Source organism: Cavia porcellus, unplaced genomic scaffold (assembly GCF_034190915.1).
Source record: "Cavia porcellus strain 051 isolate PalLab524CR breed Dunkin Hartley unplaced genomic scaffold, mCavPor4.1 scaffold_18, whole genome shotgun sequence".
NCBI lineage: Eukaryota > Metazoa > Chordata > Mammalia > Rodentia > Caviidae > Cavia > Cavia porcellus.
The window spans coordinates 13,490,667-13,510,616 of record NW_026947501.1 but is presented as its reverse complement, the minus strand read 5'-3'; the positions used below and the strand labels follow the sequence as shown (position 1 = coordinate 13,510,616).

The 19,950-nt window shown below is 34.7% G+C and overlaps 1 protein-coding gene across 3 annotated transcripts in view; it reads left to right on the top strand.

The window, feature by feature from the left end:
• The first annotated feature begins 5,882 nt into the window (after positions 1 to 5,882).
• The window catches only part of Fancl (FA complementation group L), a 61,304-nt gene continuing 47,236 nt past the window's right edge, over positions 5,883 to 19,950 (top strand). For 2 of the 3 annotated variants that reach the window (XM_003467516.5, XM_063229439.1), the window contains exons 1-4: positions 5,883 to 6,038; positions 11,407 to 11,465; positions 12,326 to 12,386; positions 14,809 to 14,865. In XM_003467516.5, coding sequence (XP_003467564.1) covers positions 5,943 to 6,038; positions 11,407 to 11,465; positions 12,326 to 12,386; positions 14,809 to 14,865 — 273 coding nt within the window. In that variant the 5' untranslated portion in view covers positions 5,883 to 5,942. Of the gene's footprint in view, positions 6,039 to 11,406; positions 11,466 to 12,157; positions 12,189 to 12,325; positions 12,387 to 14,808; positions 14,866 to 19,950 lie in introns of all 3 variants that reach the window. The other variant, XM_063229440.1, reaches the window with a different exon arrangement.

Below are 19,950 nucleotides of genomic sequence, written 5' to 3'. Positions count from 1 at the left end.
ATCTTTAAACATGTTTTTATTCACATTTCCCTCAAATTAAAATTGTAAAGTGCATATATTTTTGTTCCAACTTAAATTTTTTCATTATGTTTAAAAAATTTTAAAGGACATACTTATAGCATATTATAGATATTTGACTTTTTAATAAAACTATTACTTCACTTTTTAAAGTTCAAGTGGAATCTAAATACTATAGTAATTTGATGTCCACTGTTTCGGAGTAATTCATACTAAATGCTAGCGTAAGAAATGAACCTACAGTTTTATTCCTGATGGTCTCAATTCTTTGATTCAAGCCAGTGGACAAAAATAGTGCATCAAGCATGAGAGATTTTTATGAGTGATTCACCCTGCACTGGCTACAACTCAGTCACTTAGCTGTCTCAAACTGTGCGCAAAGCTGGAGGTGTGGTTACTCATGGACCCAGGAGAAAGAGAAAGTAAGTTTGATGAATACATATGTAACAGTCTTCACACTACCTTACTTTTTTGTACCAAATATCCTTTTTCCCATACTTAGAAACAGGCCCCACTTTCCTAAAGTGGAAAATCCAGTGTTTCATCATTGCATGGATCTCAAATTGCAGGAACTGCCACTGATGCACACCCTGTCTGTTAGAACCTGGACTTAGGTTACTGGGTGATCTTTGTGGGGTGAACTTGTTTGCTTGTCTACTGGGCCTCGGCAATTTTCATATTCTTCTGAATTTATACTGTTTTTCAGAGTCTCAGGACAGTAGAAAAAGAGTATATTCTAATCATGTCTTCTACCAAGTAAGACACATCCTTTTCAGAAAACTGAACAAATTTTACAAGCACAGAGTAACTTCCATTACTGTAATTTACATGGAACAATGTTTTTATACTATAACTCTATAGATATATCATATCTTATATTTACAGTAATGTATATTTCTAGATCTTTTCTTTATTCACTGAATAAATATCACTGGATTAAAAGACACCTAGAACTTGTTTGATTTCATCTTTTCTCTTTGTCAGTTAGGTTTTCTTGTAGAGTCCAACTATAAAATTTTGATCAGTCGTATGTGTAATATGACATCATTTCCTTTGTTTTTTCCTTCTATAGTATCTCTTTTTGTGCACTTTTAGGCTTGTAAAGAAAATGAGATTAAAATGAATTCTATACACACATACTATTTGGAGAATAGAACCATTTTTATAAAAAAAATGCCCTATACTTAAGATTGTAAAGAATATCTTCAAAATCTTTCTAATTTCCAATTTACTTAAAATGTTTTTGTTATTTGGAAATAACTGCTGCATATATAACTGTATGTACAGAAAGTTAACTTAATTTTGAAATGACAATATGTCATCATTTGTGAATGAAATACCTACAGAAAAGGTAATCTACATCTGGATTTGTAAGGTTTTTACGTTATAATTTGAATAGGAACATCTAAAAGACTTTAAGAATATTCAATTATCAAATAAAATAATAAAACCTTACATAAATATGTTTTACCTCAACTCTTTGGGCTGCTCCTCCTATGTTGAACATGAATTTTACCTGTTGCAGTAACTGAATTTATAATTTCAAAACATCATTTCCTGAAATCATTTTTTGTCTAACTAAAAATGTGCAAGATTAAGGTACCTTTTCCATTTTTGACAAAACTAACAATATGCAGTGTTGTGATTCTACCTAAATTTCACAAACACATTCTTTTTAAGCAGAGTATCTGTTGACATGAATAGGAATTTGAAAGTACATTTTTTCCAAATTTATCATTTAGATAATCTATATTGGACTATAATTATCATTTTTCAACCCATTAGTTTTTAGAGTTGCAAAGGAACTTAAAGGTCATTAGTGATTTATACAAAGTCAAGCATTCGTAAGACTAACCTACAATAAAAAGACGAGCCAAGAAAAAACAAGTATGGATAGTTACAGAGAAGGAAATGTAATTAGATCTTATACAAAATAAAATAGGTTCAGCTTCATCATAATAGGAGAAATAAAAGTTTAAATGATAATGCAATACTACTTTTATTACAGATTGTTAAAGAACGAGAGGCTGGATGACATCTGAATTAGCAAGGCTACAGGAAAGCAAGAACTCATAAATGTTTGTGAGAGACAGAAGTAGTGCATCTTCTCAAGAGGATAATGTGGCAATATTAAATAAAATCACAGTTGAATATAAACTTTGATTGAGATTGAAGGAACAGTATGCTAAAGAGTAAATTTTACTTTATGTAAACTATGCCTTAATTTTTACATTTTTGAAGAATTCATGCCAGTGTCTTCAGAATAAACTCCATTTTGCTTTTAGAAAGAATTAGATTTAATATAATATAAATACTAAGGTATATTAAATTTAAAAGGTCAATAATCAGAGCTCAGTTTTCTTCATTGTTGTTTCCTTTGGGGGACTGAGGACAGGGTCTCACTATATAGTTCAGGCTGGCTTTGAGCTCACTTTGTAGCCCAGGCTGGCCTTGAGTTCATAGTGATCCACCTGCTTCATTCAGCCTCTTGAGCACTGGGATTAGGTGGGTGCCACCAAGCCTGGCTGCCATCCTGTTTCAAAAATTCTTCCACCAACTTGACAGATGATTTGAAACCTGATAGCATTTAGATATGTAAAAGTGTTTGCTAATGCATTAATTTAAAAACTTTATTGAATTGTTAAATAACTTGCGTATGTAGAAAATAAAGATCCTTTACTTTTAAAACGTCAGCTAATTATACATCTTTTTTTTTCTTGACACTGTTTTGCTCTTTTCACATATTACTGTTTCACAGATCCTGTTAGGCATCAATATTGTACACACAAATGTAATTTAAAGTGTTTCAGGCATTCCATCATGTTTATGAGAATTTGAACATTTCCATCCACTGTATAGATGAGATGCGTTGTTATTTCTTGGTCCCCTAAACAGTTTTGCATTATGTGGGGGTACTCTCATATATGGTATTTACTCAAAAGAAAATCATTTTTACGTTGTCTTATGCTTACAAGTAGATTGTCTTTTAAAAGTATTTTACCAGTTACACATAACCATCAACAATCCACAGCCTTGCTGATATTAGTTTTTGAAAATGTAGGCAAAGATGGCACTTTTTCTAAACACATTAGAAATGTTGTTATTTTAAAATGATTATATACAAGGAGTGTTCTAAACACATAATGAATCTTTAAAAATTTTATTATAGTAAGAGACACATTGCCATTAGCCCTCCTCAAAATACTGCCCTTCACTTTGAACACTCAATCATAAATAAGGAAAATGGCTGTCACTCAGTTAATAAGTCTTATATGACTTCTCGCTTTATTCCTTAGATTTCATATATTACTTTATCAATAGGGGATGCTCATTTACAAAGTCTCCATTAAAAGTGGTTTGAATAACTTTTTCTTAAATATTAAGGTGATAAGTAAACTTTTTGGAAATCTGTAAGTCTAATAAATTAATCATAAATGTTCAGAGACAAGGAGCCAATTAGCTATACGGAACAGTGTATCAATGGTAGTGATGAGTGTCATGTAAGGCTGAAAGGAAACCACTGCTCTCCAGGAGGCAGCCCCTCATCAGACACCATGTCTTGTTGAATCTTGATCCTAGCTGCCTGGTCTTCCTAATAGACATGAATTTCTGCTCTTTACAAGCCACCTAGTTTATAGTATTTTTGTTATAGTAGCCTGAATAGATGAAGGCATTTAACAAATGCCAAATAGCATTTAGAAAATAGTTACTGAACACCTATATTGAACCAGGAAATATGCTAAATAAATGGAGAGAGCAATAATTTTCAGAAGATAAGAAAGGTTTCCGGACATGACAACATTTAGAAGGATAAAAGTTCTGTGGAGGAAAGAATGATGGTAGGGAGAGCTGACTCACTGAAAATGGCAAAAGCCTTAATTCAGAGAAAAATTATAAAGTGCTTAGAGTACTTTTAATATTTGTCTTGATCTCACCATTGTGCAAACTTTGTTTTATTTCCATCACAAAAAGACATGGTCATCCTTTATAACCGAGTTGCATGCATGAGCAAATGTGAACAGACTGCCCATGTAGAGATTTTCAAACTTTAGCATATATCATAATAATGTGGAAGGATTATTAAAATAGAAACTTCTGCACCCAAAGTTCAACTTCTAGGGGCACTAGGGGCATGTGGAGAATCTTTCCCATTACCAGGTTCATGGCTGAGCTCACTGTAACAAAAGACAGAGTAAAAGTAAATAAATTTATTTAATATGCTTTATATGACATGGAAACATCACAAATGAAGAACCAAAGAAACAGAAAAACTTGTGATTTTTATAATGAAGAGTGGGCAATCCCAAGGAAGTATGATTGGATGAAACATGATTGAATGGTGGTAAAAGGAATTTAGTAAGTCCTATTCAGCTTCTTTGTATCCCTGTGTCTTCAGAGATAAAGCTATTGATTTCTACTAGGTATAGAGATGATACTTTGCAATAAAGATCTTAGGACTTGACTGACTGAAGGATGGAAAAGAGAAGAGTGGGTTTTATGGTTGATACATTGTGTCAACTTGAACAGTTTAGAAGTTTAACTGAGAGTCTCAGTAGGGACCCAGGGTTCTTACTTTGTAAATATCCTCATCCTGTGCAAAGGAGGCAAGATTTTGTGAGTGCTACAGGCACCCTGGAGTTGAAGGGTGGCCTGCACACAATATAAGTCAGAGGGCGTTTGTTTTCTTCATTTTGGTCTGGCTGCTGCCTTGAAGTGTTGTCCCAGTGCTATGCCATCCTGCCTTGGAGCCAGCTGATTATGGTCTGAAGCCTCCACAAACTGTAAGCTAAATAAATCTTTCCTTCCTTCCTTTTGGGTGTTAGGTATTTTGTACCAGCAACAAGAAACAAGTAACCAAGACACTGGACTTAGTTGGTTACGTTGTTTTCTCAAATGATAAAGTGTCACATTTTGGGATAGTATTTCTTGACCCCCCTGAAAATGTGCATTTTTGTAAAGTTTCTGGATGATGCCAACGTTACTGGTTTGAATATCACATTTTTAGAACTATTGCTTTAATGTGCATCTAGCTGCTGTTGCAAGGTTCTTGTTTTCCCTAGTTAACCAGAATTTTGTGACAAACCCAGGTCCATTTTGAGGCCAATAAAGATCAGAGAGGTATATCATTGTCTTCGTTGCACAACCTTTGGCCTATTACAAGGTTTGGCAAACAGGGCTTACAAATGTGATATACTGAATACTAATATTAAATAATCATATTGTAAGTTTTAATAAGGTTCTTCTTTAACTATTAGCAAAAGGGAATGGATACCATTCCTGAGTTCGAATAATACACACACACATACAGGATTGTCACATAAAATTAGTCAAGTCCATCATCAAATTTCATGTTTTGCCTTACATATTTGTGACTACAGTGCTCCAAAACTGAGTTCAGTATGGACTTGAATCTCCATCAGTTGTAAACATGTCTCAAATATGATATCTGATTAAAATGGCTAGTCACAGAATTATACCATGTGCAAAATACATGGAACATATTATATTGCATTATTATATTTAGAATAACTTACCAGTATATGTTGAGGGCAAAGGTAGCAACAGCAAAGGGACATGAGACAAGGTAGCAAAGCGAAGAGAAATGAGAAAAGTTCAACGCAGAAATGGTGCAACATTGCAGTGCTGCTACGCTGGAGGAAATGTTTAACTATAGAGTTGTAGCCGCTTTTTCCTAAAGTCGGACTCCCCCAAAGCGCTCTTGAGCCACGAAGGCTGCAGTGCGCTGAGCCTCGCCGCCGGATTGTGAGCCAGGGACAGTCCTCCCGCCTCTCCGGGCCGCCCAGGCAGCGCTGCTCCTCCACTTCCGCCCCGCGAGGCGCCCGCTCTTCCCGCCAAAACCCGCTTCCGCCGCGGCTCTGGGCTCGCGGAACTGCGCATGTGCGGCTCCGCGGCCGGCCGGCGCTATGGCGCAGACGGGGGCCGACCTGTTGCGCCAGTTCCCGCTGCTTCTGCCCCAGAATCGGGCGAAAACGGTGTACGAGGGATTCATTTCGGCTCAGGTACCGGCCCGGCTGTCACTCTCGCACCCCGCCCTGGAATTTTGTCTGGAGCGGGTGGGGCCGGAGAGGGGCGGCGCGCCGGGCTGGGCCGAGAGTGGGGAGCGGTGCGGAGCGGGAACGCGGCCGGGCGGGGTCTCCGCGGAGCGCCGCCGCCTGGGCCTCGCTGGTCCGGGGGTCCCGACTTGTTGGATTCGTGTTTGCGGTGGAGAGTACTTTGGAGCAACACCTCCCTTTGGCACTGCCAAGTCTTCGGGTGTGCCTGAGCACCTTCACTTGGGATGTGGTGTAAAAAATCTGCAGCGGAATGAAATACCTTTGCTGCCTCTTCAAGGTTTACACTTGCAGTACTAACACGTGTAAGGTTTTGAAGTGCCCAAATGCTCCCGGAACAATATCTCAATGAATAACCTCAGGCAGGAATTTTTTAAAAAGTCATTGTTGTTTTATGGTTGAGAAAGTCGAGGCATGGAAATCTGGAGAGGTTAAGCAGTCCACAAGACTGTCAGATCACAAGACGGTCAGATCCCCTTAACCTCAGGCTGATTCCACTCGCGGAGTTTTCCCCTTCATGTTGCACCAAGACACTCTAAATTAGGATTTTGAGTGTAAACTTTTCCTTTTGAACTTTGTCCCCACTTCTTGCCCCCCCCCCTTCCCAAGCAGGATTCCTACTCATTAAAGATACGGGTCAAATTCTAGGAATTAATGTTTTGAGATCTCTTTGATATACCTCTCTACCCATTTGCCTAGCTAAAAACTTGGTTTAGTTTCACACAACGTTTGGAAAGGTTGAAAAAGTATTTACTTTTTGGTTTTCACTCAGTGTTTTTTAAGGCATTTTAAAGAACATGCTTTGTATAATGGATTTGAATTAGCTAATGCGCTTTGGAAAACGTAGCCATCAAACTTAGATGGTTAAATTTTATGACCTGTGTTGTAGTTAAAATTGTTTAAATTTACATCTATCTTAAGTAGTTTATTGAAATCTTAACCTAAACACTTTAGTATTCTACTGGGGACTTGGCCTAGGTCTCCAATCTCCCAAACGAGTGAAGGCGGAAGGCTTAAAAAAATGAGCTAAGTTATGGTATGATTTTAGGGCTCCAGGAGGATCAAAATCCTCTACAGACTGCCAAGAGCTTGCTAGCTAAGATGAGATGCCTCTGGGCAGCCTGTATTTTATTATTTTTTTCAAACAATGCAGGGAAACTGAACAGACCTTGGGAGTGGTTCAAGGACTTGGCCAAGTGACAAATTATGTTAACAAGGAGACAAGTATCTTAGGAGAAGATCTGTAGTGCATTTCACTACAGAGGTGCAATGCCTGCAGCTCCAGTCTTTAGTTAGCTGGAGTTGGAGCCAGGTGTCCTCAGCTATTATCTCATCTTGCCCCGGGTCATGCAAGCAGCCCTGAATGTGTGTTCAATTTCCAGTTTCAGTGGCTCCCAACAATATTCTAAAACTATTTTCCATAAATTTCAGATTTATAGAAAACTAACAGGAATGAACAAGGAATCTGAGTATGCGCTTTGCCTGAATTCAGGGGTTCACATACATTACCTAACGTAGGGTGCAAATCCAAGTTTATTAGTGGGACAGTAACATACTTTGTAATTCCATCTCTTACAGGCTAATGTAAAATTCACATGTGTTTGACCTGGAATAGTTTTCAAGTGTGTTTTTCTTTGTGAATTTTACATTATTTTTCTTTTTTACATGTTTGCTGTATTTTGATTGGGTGCCTATTGTGAGTTCTATTTGTTGAATGCAGTGTATTTTTCTCTAAATATTATTGAGAATTGTTGTGAGCTGCAGTTAAATTAATTGCTAATTTAATCTCTTCAAGGTTTATCTTTAAGGAAACCTTAGGAAAAAGGAGAGCAGAATTTAGTTTTAATTTGGCTGCACCAATGAAGCAATACTCGGAGTACTGTACTTTATGTACACTATTGCTGGAGTATTTGTAAACTTTATTCCTGTGATGGCCTGGCTTTGAATGGCGTTTCTCAGAGTGGCATTAGTATTCAGCTGAAGGTTTCTTGCAAGGAATCCTCTGAAGTGTTTTGGCGTTTTCTTTGTGTGTAGCTGTCTCCACTGTGTCTCTTCTCTTGGTACTTAATAAATTCTACATGTGTTAACCTGTCCTAGCTCATCTCTCTTCCCTTAAGTCAAAGAGCATATCTGGCACTCTATGTTTCTCCATCTCTATCTTGGTTTTTTTTTTTTTTTTTTTTTTTTTTTTTGGTACCTGGAATTGAACTCACGACCTCATGCTTGACAGGCAGGTGCTTACACCGCTGAGTTTCATCTCTCAGCCCATTTCTATCTTCTGTCCTGAAAATTTTCCAGGCAGTAAGCCTGGACAATTACAAGAGATTTTGTTGTTCGTTTCCATTCTTACAAGGATTGATATCCTGTGATGCCTATTGTTTACTAATATTTGAAAAATAAACGTTTCTTTTTTACTCTAGTTTTTAAAATAAGGTAGAAGAATAAATCCTGCGTCTCTTATTTCCTCATGACTACCAAGCAGAAATTCAGAGTTCTTTAAATTTTGATTTCATTTTTTAAAATCTTTCTTTGAAAAGACTGACACTAGTCTCATTCTGTTGCCATGCAAGTTATTTCATCTTTTCCCCAAACTTTTTCCTTACTGTTTTTTGAAGTTAAATTTTATTTTTATTTTTTTGACAGTACTGGGAATTGAATCCAGGACCTTAGCACTGAACTACATTTTTAGCCCTTTGGTGGTTGTTGGTTTTTAATTTTTGACCCTCACTGAGTTACCGCGCTGGGCTTGAACTTGCCAGCCTATAGTTCAGCCTCTCAGAATGTTTAAAATCTGTTGATAAAGATAAATGTCAAGAGTGGATCGTTATGGTCATTTTTCTTATGTATTTATTTGTCTTTATTATGTGGATTTCTGGGAAGTATATTTATAAGTTTAAATATTCTTTTCTGTTTGTTCTCATTTTCAAGCCCTCCAATTATATGTATGTTGGATTTTCTTTACCTGCTTTCTACTTTTGGCTGCTTCTTTACTAATCTTTATTTATTTATTTTTCACTCATTTGGTCATATTCATGCCTTTTTTTTTTTTTTTGGCTCATCATGAAGTATTTATTAACCCTCTTCTTTGAGAAACTTAAATGTGTTCTTCCAGTTAAATATGACTTTGTCTTCTCCATTTTTCTTCTGCCAACTCATTCCTTTTTGTTTTTAATTGCACATTTTCTTGTCTTAGTTTTTAAATATCTTGGATCTGTGTTATCCAGTCAATGATTTTATTCAGTATTATGGTTTATTTGTGGTTTTAGATTTTATTCTCGTATATGTCATTATTTGAAATATGTCATTATTTGAAATTTTTGGTTCTCATTGTCTGTTTTTGTCTCATAGTAGTTTTGGATTGATAAAGACAACGCCCTTGTAAAGTTTTTCAATACATCGTAGTTCAAAAACTTCCTCTTTTGTTGGGAAGCAAAATGCAGTTTGTTTAATGGTTAATTTTGAGAGTGTTTGGGGAGATTGGTATAATTTTATTTTTTTGTGTAAGACCTTAACTTTGCCACACTTGTTTCTTTTTCTTATAAGACCTGGTTTCTAAGAAGTATTTCTACCTACTGTTTTATCCTTTTCTACTCTAAAATGTTTTCTAAGACTACTTCTTGATTTTTGTGCTAAAATTAAGGCTCTTGTTTGCAGTTAGTGCTTTCATCTGTATAAGTTCTTTATTAGTATTTTCATAGTCCAATTCCCCCTTCTTTCTTTCATGAAATTTTTCTGAATTTGCTGACTAACTTTCACTGCTGAAGAACCCCAGTGTGTTCTACTGAAAAATGGTTTATGTCTTTATTTCTACATGTTTTTATATTTTCTGTCTTATAGCTGAAAATGGGTTTTTGTGGCTCTTACATGTACATAATATTGAACTGTAGTTTTTTGGGGGGATGAAAAAAATTTCAGAGTTAAACAACTCTTTCTACTTCTGTTCCCAGCAAACTTAGAAAATCTGCATTTGGAGCATAGTTAATATTTTTAGATGCTTTAGGCACAAACATCCTAATTTTAGACATATTCTTGAATGATAAAGTATTGTGGCATATGACATGTTATTTGAACTTTTAAAACAGCTTGACTTTCCAAATAAGAGACTTCAGAGTTTTATTCTTTATTTTTCATGTAAATTGTGAGTTACAGATTGTTCTTACACCTGTGTGTGGGATGTCTGTAAAGTTAGGTTAAAGTTATTACATAATACCTTTTAGTGGTTTAATGAAATAGTGAATTATTGTTACCTGACCTTTTGAAAAGGTTAGTAGTACATTTTGTTTCAGTTTTTAAAAGGACATTTAAATGTAATGAAAGTCAGAACGGTAATATTACCATGAAAGTAAAGGTTATGGGGTACATTTAATTGTGTTCCACTGTTTTTGAATCTGCTTCGAGGGAAACTGTGCTAAAATTTCTCATGGTAATTGTTTTTTGAGAATTTTATTGCTCTTTTCATTTTATACTGTTGGAGTAAAAGATTACATTTCTGTTTGTTTTTTCTGCTTAGTTTTGCTCAAATTTCACACGTATTATCCTATTTAAGTTAGAAAGTTTAAACTGCTTACCCATTCACTTTCCAAAGAAAGTAAAACCAAACAGATTTCTCAGAGAACACTCGTTCCTTTTCTTATATTCTTTACTTTCCTTAGAAAGAGTGTTAGAAAAAAAATTCTATATTTAAATGTATAGTTGGTGAATATTTAGGTTGAAATAAATAAGTTAATATGCTATTAGTTTCCTTTCTTAGAGGTTCATGAGTGTGAGAGAATTAAGTGCCCTGATTTTTAAAAATATTTTTATGTTTCAATATTTAGATTGTGTAACAGTATAATTTCATTTTATTTAAAGTTAGGAAATTTCAAGCATGAAAACTGGAATTATTGTATGTTCCTGTTTTTTTTTTTTCATATGTTCTTGTTTTTGCATTGTTTTTTTTCCTTCGATATCCAAAACAATTTAAAGAAATTTTTTTGGTAATATTATTTTTTAAAAACATTTAAATCTCTTTATATGTCTATTAACAGTTTTATGGTAATTTCTTGTGTTGTTGTGTTTTTTTCTTTTTTTTCAAGTTCTTTTTTCTAGCAGGTTCTTATCTTAGAATTTTGATTTTCCAAAATAGCAATAGGGTTTTGATAAAAATTTTTGAGTGTTCTGCTTGTATTGTGTTTGAATACTTTGTATTATTTGAAATATAATAATTTTGGGTAAATTTGATACCTTTTTAAAAAAGGAATGTTACCTTTTAAAATATGATTCTGTCTTTAACATCTAAAAGCATAAGGTGAAAGATGAATTTTATTATTTTCCATAGGGAAGAGACTTCCACCTTAGAATTTTGTTGCCTGAAGATTTGCAGCTGAAGAATGCAAGGTGATGAGATGTTTTGTTATGTGTATCTTGATGGGATAGATTGTATGGTATATAAACTGATTCCAGTGATAAGAGTTTACCTAAAATGCTTACCAACAGATGCTGTGAAAAAACTAGAAGAAAGTAAGGATAGTTTACTTTCTGGGATAATTAATGAGTTAGCTAAGTTGTAAGCAAGGAATGGAAAACACATTTGGAGAGATCCTTATCCCTAGACAGTTGCGTGAACTATACTGCCAAGAGGAGATAACAGTGGTTATGGAGTTTAACAAATCAAGAATGGGGAACAAAAAAAAAAAGATGGAGGAAGTTGTAAAAAGGTTCTAGAAAGGCAAACTGAGAGAGACTTACTACTTTTAGATATTACTTAGATAAGTTGCTTACCTGCCCGTGGTGAGAGAAAATGAGCTAAAAGATGGGTGAATATAAATTATCACTATTTATACAGTTCAAAGTATGTATCTTTTAGTTATATTAATCTGGAGTTTGAAGAAGAATATATTGCTACGTATTTTTTTGCAGACATAAGTTTGATATATTATGATCTGAACTGTTATTTTTTAACCTACCTTGGAGAAGAAACTAGTTCAATAGAAAACTTTGCTTTGTATAAGTTAAAAAAAGATGTACTATTTGTGTGTCATTGACTGATTGTAGTTATTTTTATCTCGAACTAAAATTAATGCTGACAGTTTGAAGACAAGGCTTTCAACAATATGTATGGTAAAATTTTTATTAACTTGTCAGAATTATGTTTGTGTCATTCGTTTGATTGTACATGTCTGTGTTAGCATACAAATAAGTTTTCTCCTTTTAATTCTGAAAGATGAATAAACCCTTTTGTCCTGTTAAAATTTTAGATTGTTGTGTAGCTCGCAGCTGAAAACTATTCTTAATAGATACCATCAATTAGTCCAACAGGTAAGTCTTTTAAAAGCTTTTATTTTAAATGAAGAATGGAAATTATTAAATAGACTCTTTAAAGACCTGCTTTGCAGAATGTTATTACAAACTAGTTTAATAGTTACTGAGTTTCACTGGTTTTAACTTTAGCTATCAAATATTTTAGGGATATATATATATATTTATTTATATTATATAAAATGTTTTCTGAAGTTATCAACAGATCTTAAAGCAGCATTTGTGTTGAAACTGATTTACATTCTTGAGACTTTAGGTTTTTCACATTTGTCACTCTTACCCAAATCCACTAATTGCTGGATGATTTTCTTCTGCTGAGACTCTTTAGTGATGATAGAAAAAAAGTGGAACCTATTTAGAGCTGGATATTTTTAACAAAGGGATTTAGAGTTATAGAGTAGAAATATAAAAGATGCGAGGTCACTTAAGATCCTAGAGATTGCTTAATAAGAGGAGCTAAAAGTAGCTGAAATGTGATATAGGCAGAATTTACTTGGTTACATTTTCTCTTTGTTTGGAGTGGGGGCAGTTGTGGGCTTTGAATGGTCTCACTATGCTGCCCAAGGCTGGATTCAAACTTGTGATCCTGCTGCATAGGCCTTTCCAGTAATTGGGATAACAGGTGTGTACTACCACACACAGCAATTTAGTTCCTCTTAATATTTAGGATCTTTCCCTTGAAAATGCCATTAATGACTAGAGAAGCAATCAAAGCTCCTCCCAAAAAGAAAACAAAAAAACTGCTGTTGAGATAACTGAGCATAATGTAATGACTCTTGTAAAAAAATAAATGTTAGAATTGCATTTTTTTGCTGCTTCATTTTTTCGGGTTTTTTTTCTGATTATCTTTTTCTACCTTAACAGCGTTGTGTGATAACTAATAATGATTTTCATTCAGAGTATAACTGAGTTATAAAGTATTCTTTAGGAGATAAACCATTTGCTATGTAGAATATAGGCTATAATACTAGCAGTATAACAAGTTTTTAGTGGAATGTTTACATTACTTCTTTTCCCTTTGCCTCTCAAACTCAATTATTTATATTATATACTAAAGTTTAAGAATGGATTGACATAGTAGAATAGCTAAAAAAATTAAGTGCTAAGTATAACAGTAAGATATTAAACTTTTTCTCTAGTTCACCAAGAAATTATTTATAATTTTATAAATTGAATAATTTTATAAATAATTAAATTAATGAGTATCCTGTCTACTTTCCAGTAATTTGGGCAAAAGGATCAAACAGACTTTTTCTGTAAAGAACACTTGCAGCTTTCTCAGCTTTGTGGACCTTGGGTTTTTGTCACCGCTGCTCTGCTCTTGCAGTCCCTAAGCAGTTATAGACAAGTGGTAAATGGGTGGACATGGCTACATTCCAGTGAAACCTGATTTACAAAGACAGGTAGTGAGCAGGATTTAACTTCAGAGAGACAGGTGGTTTTCAGACTCCTGATATTATTTATTACCTGTAGTAAAACTAAAAAAATACCATGTAGAAAATGAGAAGGTGTAAGATACATGAAGCATCATGCAAATATGCACCAACTCAAAGTTGTGCTAAGATATGAGTGATGTATCTGCTTGAACTGTTGAAATAGCTTAGCTTTTAATTTTTCTCATCTAAAATGACAACAGATTTACATTTGACTTTATTCTTAACTGTGTGGTATTAGGGCAGTGCATTAAAAAATAAAAGCACAATATTTTGATTTCAAGCAGAGAAATCATGTAGAGTTCTAAGAAAGCAATATAAAAGGTTTTTTTCACCTTTATTCTATAGTAGTTTTAAGAATGAGGGTTTTAGGAAATAGAACAATAATTTAAATATTCATTCTAGTTGAGATTGTTTCCTTTTTGCTATTTTAATATACTAGCTTTTGTATTGAATGATTCTCTTCCTTAGAATTAGTTTGGGTCAGTTGTCAAAGGGACAGAAGTAACTACTAGTGGTCTTTAAGATCAGAAAACAATAAAAATATATAATATTATTGATAAATTATTAATATTCATAACTCTGGATTTTGAAAATTACACATTTTTAATTTTTATATTTTATATTCCTAATTCCATTCATATCTCACACTCCTCCTCTGCTCTTTTTCTTAAAAGTAATGATGTGGTTTGCTAGATTTGCTAAACTTGGCAGTGAACAGTATTGAAGAAACAGGAGTGTGAAGTTTTTAAGTGACATTCTTAAGCAGTTTTATATCTCACCAAAATAGACTTGAGGGTTTAATTCTCCTTCCAAATGAAAGTGGTAGGGACAGTGGGGAAAGTGACTGATACTTTTCGTTACTTAATATGTTTAAGATACAGGTACAGCTAACAAACATACATCTATGTATGAATGTTTACATACACCTACATATTTACATTCACTACATTTTACTACTCTCATTAATTGGGAATGTTTTGATCTAGAGAATGCAGCATGCTCCTGATCTAGTGAGCTTCATGATGGAGTTGAAGATGATCTTGGTAAGATTTTTCTAACATGGTTATCACATTCTATAAGTCTTAAAAACTAGTGGTCACTTAAAACTTGTCACTTCCCAGTGATTTCATGATTGATGTTACTGTGTATATAATGTGAATGGTATTTTCAAAAAACTGTATGAGAAGCAGAACTGTGTGTAGGAGTCAAATGATTGTGTCAGTAAAGTTGGTACCCTGACATTCATGTTGTGTACATGGTGAAGAAATAAAATAAAATGGCGTATCAAGAGAATTTAACATCTGAGAGAGAACTTGGGTGGTTACACCTAAACATACAATATAATGTGTAATTGTACACAGCTACAGATTCCTGAAAATCTAGGCTTATGATAATGGTTTATTTAGTGAATACATTTTGCATTCAATGTTTGAGTACTCTATAGACATTTTATTGTTCTTTAAAAATTTTTATTACCCAAGTTTTTCACATGATCAAAAGAAGAGACATTGTAATTAATGCAGTGAGCCCGTGACATTACCTCAGCATTTTGCCAATTGTATTTCCTCTCCTGTTTTTGAGAAAAGACTTTTATTAGTTTTTTTAAGCTTGTGTTATTTTAAAGGAGATCTTGCACATTATATCCATTTTATGGATAGATCACATATTTCTAGCAGCTAACTATTCTGTTTTAAATATACATTTTAAACCTCAATGAAGTTAATAATTTTTTATAGTTTCAACATCCAAAGTCTGCACATTACATTAAATCCCAAAAACTTTTTTATCTAAGACTTATATGATAATTTATAACAGCGTTTCTTCACATAATATCTTAAGTTGTCTACTTGTTGAAAAAAATTCCCTTAAATTTCATGTGTAGGATACCAATGGAATCTTTTTTACATGTTGTTCTATATAGTTGGAATTTTCTTATCCAGAAATTCAAAATGCTCCCAAATTTTAGATGTTTTGAGTGTTAATATGTTGATACAAGTGAAAATTTCTACAGTTTGAGACTGTTTCATGCACAACATTACTAAAAATTGCTTAAAGCAATTGCTTACCTTCAAGCTATGTGTCTGAGGGGCATGAAATGTATGTAAATTGTTTGAGTTTTGGTCCCATTTTCAGGATATTTTATGTATTTATATTTATAAATAGATGTATTCTATATATACGTATATTTTTAAATTTGAATACTTGCAAGAATGTGAATGTTCCAAATTAAAAGAAAGTTGAGATCATAAATACTTTTCCTCGCAAGCCTTTTTTATAAGGGATACTCAGTCTGCACATTCTTTGTATTGTGGTAGATCTACAGATCTCCACAGATTTCATCGTTGTTTTGATGAAATATGGTGCCAAGTACTTATTACAGTCTATTTGGAGTTACATAGTATTTGATTCCTCTTTCAGTAAAGATTGTCACTTACAACCAATTTAAAAGAGGAGAGGCTTAATTTAGCCACAGCTTCAGGGAATTCAGTCCATGGCCTGCTGTCCTTCAGGCAGAAGCGTCATAGGACATAAAGAGCCAAGTTGATTTTTAGTTCACAGCCCAGTCAGGACCCAGTGCCAGGGAGGAGAGGGTGAAGGACTGTATATTATATAGTACCCAAAGTCAGACCTCCATGACCCACCTCGACTCACACTGGAATGTGCTTCACTCATTTTTAGGTGTTTCTTTAGTCTACTAGTTTACGTATCAGTGGTCATGGGCCATTGCTTGTTAACACCCAGATAAATCTCCTTTAACCATACTTAATTTCCCAGTGAAGATAGTAACATCTTTGTCATTCTGCCAATCATAATACAATATCCTGCACACAGCTGGAAACATAATAATCTCTTCCCCAGCATCTCAATAGTTGCATGAGTTTTCAAAAGTCCAAACCTCTTTTAAGATTCAAAGCAAACTCTTAGCGGTAAACCTATATAGAAATAAAAAACAAATTACAGGATCCCAGAGTACAGGGGCACAGGGTAGACAGTCCTATTGTGAAGGGGAAGCATAGGGGATGGAAAAGAAGCAAGTCTGCAACCCAGGAAGGCAGATGTTAAGTCCTGTGTCCTTAATCTAGCACACATGATGTACTGCTTTTTTGTGTTGGCCTCAGTCGCGTCCTGTAGCTCTACTTGGTTGGTGTTCCACGTTCCTGGTCTTTCCAGCATGCTGGGATCTCCACAGTGTCTTACTTTTTCTCTCACAGCTTCACCCTCTTCTTGGGCTTCTTGCTTGACCTCTCTGGCCCTCTTCAGAAGTCTGGGTGGAAGCTTCCCTGTTCCAACAAATCTTGCATGCTGTGTGCTAGTGAAGTCAGTATTAGACGGATGGTGTCAAAGTCCACTGTTGGCAGGGCGATAGTCAGGGCCTCTTTGGACCATTGCTTGCAGTTGCTTCTGAGTGCTTGCTGTCTGAGCACGTTGGAATGAATTCATGGTTGCCATTTCTGCAGTAGGCTTTTCACCAGCTTTGGGCCCAGGAACTCTACTCAAAAGAAGGGTTTATATTTCTACGCCCTACAGCCTGTGATGGATATCTTCTTCCTGGTGTCTGAGATGCCTTCTTGCTCTGTGTCAAGTACTTACTTTCATTTTAATGCAGCTCACGCCTTCAGCTACCCTATACCTCTTTTGGCCCAGTTTTATGTGAGGTTCCTGTGGGCCAAGATTTTTTCCTGCTCTGCTTTTTCTCCCTGACTCTCACTGTAAATTTGGCCAAAAGCAGCCAGTTATACCCATGCAGAGGCTGAATGTTGGGCTGTCCTGAAATCTCCTCCATGAGATTAATTAGCTTACCAGCCTGAATTTTAGATTCTTGGAGTTTCAAGACAGGTAATAGCCAAATTTTCTGCCAGAGTGTAACACAAATGTCCTTTAGTCCAATGGTGATGGAGTCATTGTTCCCAGCTGAAGCTTGCACTGTTTGACCTTTAATGTCTGCATTATCAGGTGTGGTCTTCTGACCTCTGTCCAGACCAGCCATCATGCTCTATTTATAGCATTCTGTGGCCTCTTCAGCTCACTTCTCCATGCCTTTTCAGGCCCATGTGAAACAGTCCCAAAGGGCTCTAAACATTATGGTCATTCAGTCATAGAAATGACCCCAGTTCTCTAGTACCAGTTTTCAGTATCAGTCACTTTCCTGTATCTGGACATAATACACAACACCCAAAACATAATGGAGGCTTTAATTTAGCTCATGCTTTCAGAGAATTCAGACTGTGGTCAGCTTGCTGTAAGGCGCAAATAATATGAGAGAAATGTGGGGAGGAGCGAAGCTGCTTCCTTATGGTAGTGTTGTAGCTGAGCAGGGGAAATGCACTACAGAACACTGGAGGAGGGACCATAGGTCGTACTCAGGATCCTACCATCATGTCCCCGCCAGACACACAGAGGAGCCAGGATTAAGTTATACTGATACCAGACACGTGGTCATCCCATCGGCACAGACCTATCCCATCGAAAGTTTCCCATCGGTTTATTACCTAGTGACTGTAGCAGCCAGTGCTCATTGCATAAATTTACTATTTTAGAGTTTATAACTTGGTGGATTTTTTATTAGCTGAAAATATTTTACAGATGAGAACGACCCTCAGTCGTTGGTTAATTTGACATACAGCTCATACTAGTGAGATAGGATAAATGCTTGTTTTCCTTTTTTAAAAATCAACTTTTAGAATAATGAGCTGGTACCTAGCAACTGTCATGGGGAAGTAAAAAATTTTTTAGCATCATTATGAAATCAAGAGTTTTTTTATATTTGATTAATCCATTGAAGTCATTTTCCTTTTGTTGCTTAAATTACACTATTTTTAGATAGTGTAAGCCCCTGTATGTTGGGTCCTGAATTCTTTTAATATAAACTAAGCTTTTATTTTTTGATAACAGTGCACACTAACTTCCTCATCCTGCTGCAGAGCTGTTCTAGAGCTAGAATCAGCCACACCTTTAACGGCACAGATTGCCTTCTTTTCATTTCCTTTTTTTTTGTGGTAGGAAAGATGTTTTGATCCCACAACCAGAAACTGGGTTGCTCATTCCTATTATTCCTCTTTAGTGGGCAAAGCTAGAAAAAAAGCATTCTAGAAAGAGTAAGATTAATCTTGTATTCGTATTTCCAATTGAAATTTGACATCAACAGTTTTTTACTTTTTTGCTTTTATCTCTTATCCTGAAATGTTGGTTTCTAATGATATTAATAGTTTTTTGGTTATGCCTATTTACATTTTTCTTTATTCATTTATAGTTGTTTACGTCAAAATTATAACACCACTGTTTCAACTAGTAACTGAATACAGTTTGCTGTTTCTCTGTAGTTCTTCTTGAGACCTTGTTTGTTCTTGGTAGCAACTACTATATTTTGAGCACTTACTTGCTACATTTTCCTGAGTCCTTTTTTTATCTTCATAACAACCTCTGAAGATAGAGTTTTGGTAAAATGTTTGGAAGAAGAACAAAGAATATAAAATCAAGTTCTGAAGGTTAAATTTTTTCAGTTCTGAATTTGTAAACCAAAAATTGATTATGAAATTCATCAAAGGCGATAATGTTTTAGCATTAAAAATGACAAGGTGAAGAAATGTACCATTTTTGTTTCATATCCCCTTGACATTGGAGCAAATTTTGAAAACTTTCTTTTACTTTTTAATGTAACTTTTAATATGCTATACAAATATAGGGACTAAGGAAATCAGAGTAAAACTACATATAAAAACTGTATCTTATGTCCTACTAAGCATCTAGCACTAAAACTAATTTTATTGGATTTTATGTCATGATTGTATGGTCATTTCATTTTGAAGAAACATTTATTAGTTTAAGACTAAAATGAAATACTGAGATTGATCTGTGGTTTACAATAATTAGTACATTTGTGTTGCATTGCCAAATAAAAAGATCCTGTTTTATCAAGTTACAGGTACATTTGGTTATTTTATTATGCATTTAAGATAGTGTACCTAAAAGCATAAGAATTATCACTTACTTTTTAGGCTGTGTTGTTAGTAATAGGATTCCTATAAGAAAATCAAGAAAGAAATTCTTGAGAAAGATGCCCAAGTGAAACCAGTAATTATTCAAGTTATTCAGAAAATTTTGAAGTCTCCCAGGGAGTTTCTATTAAT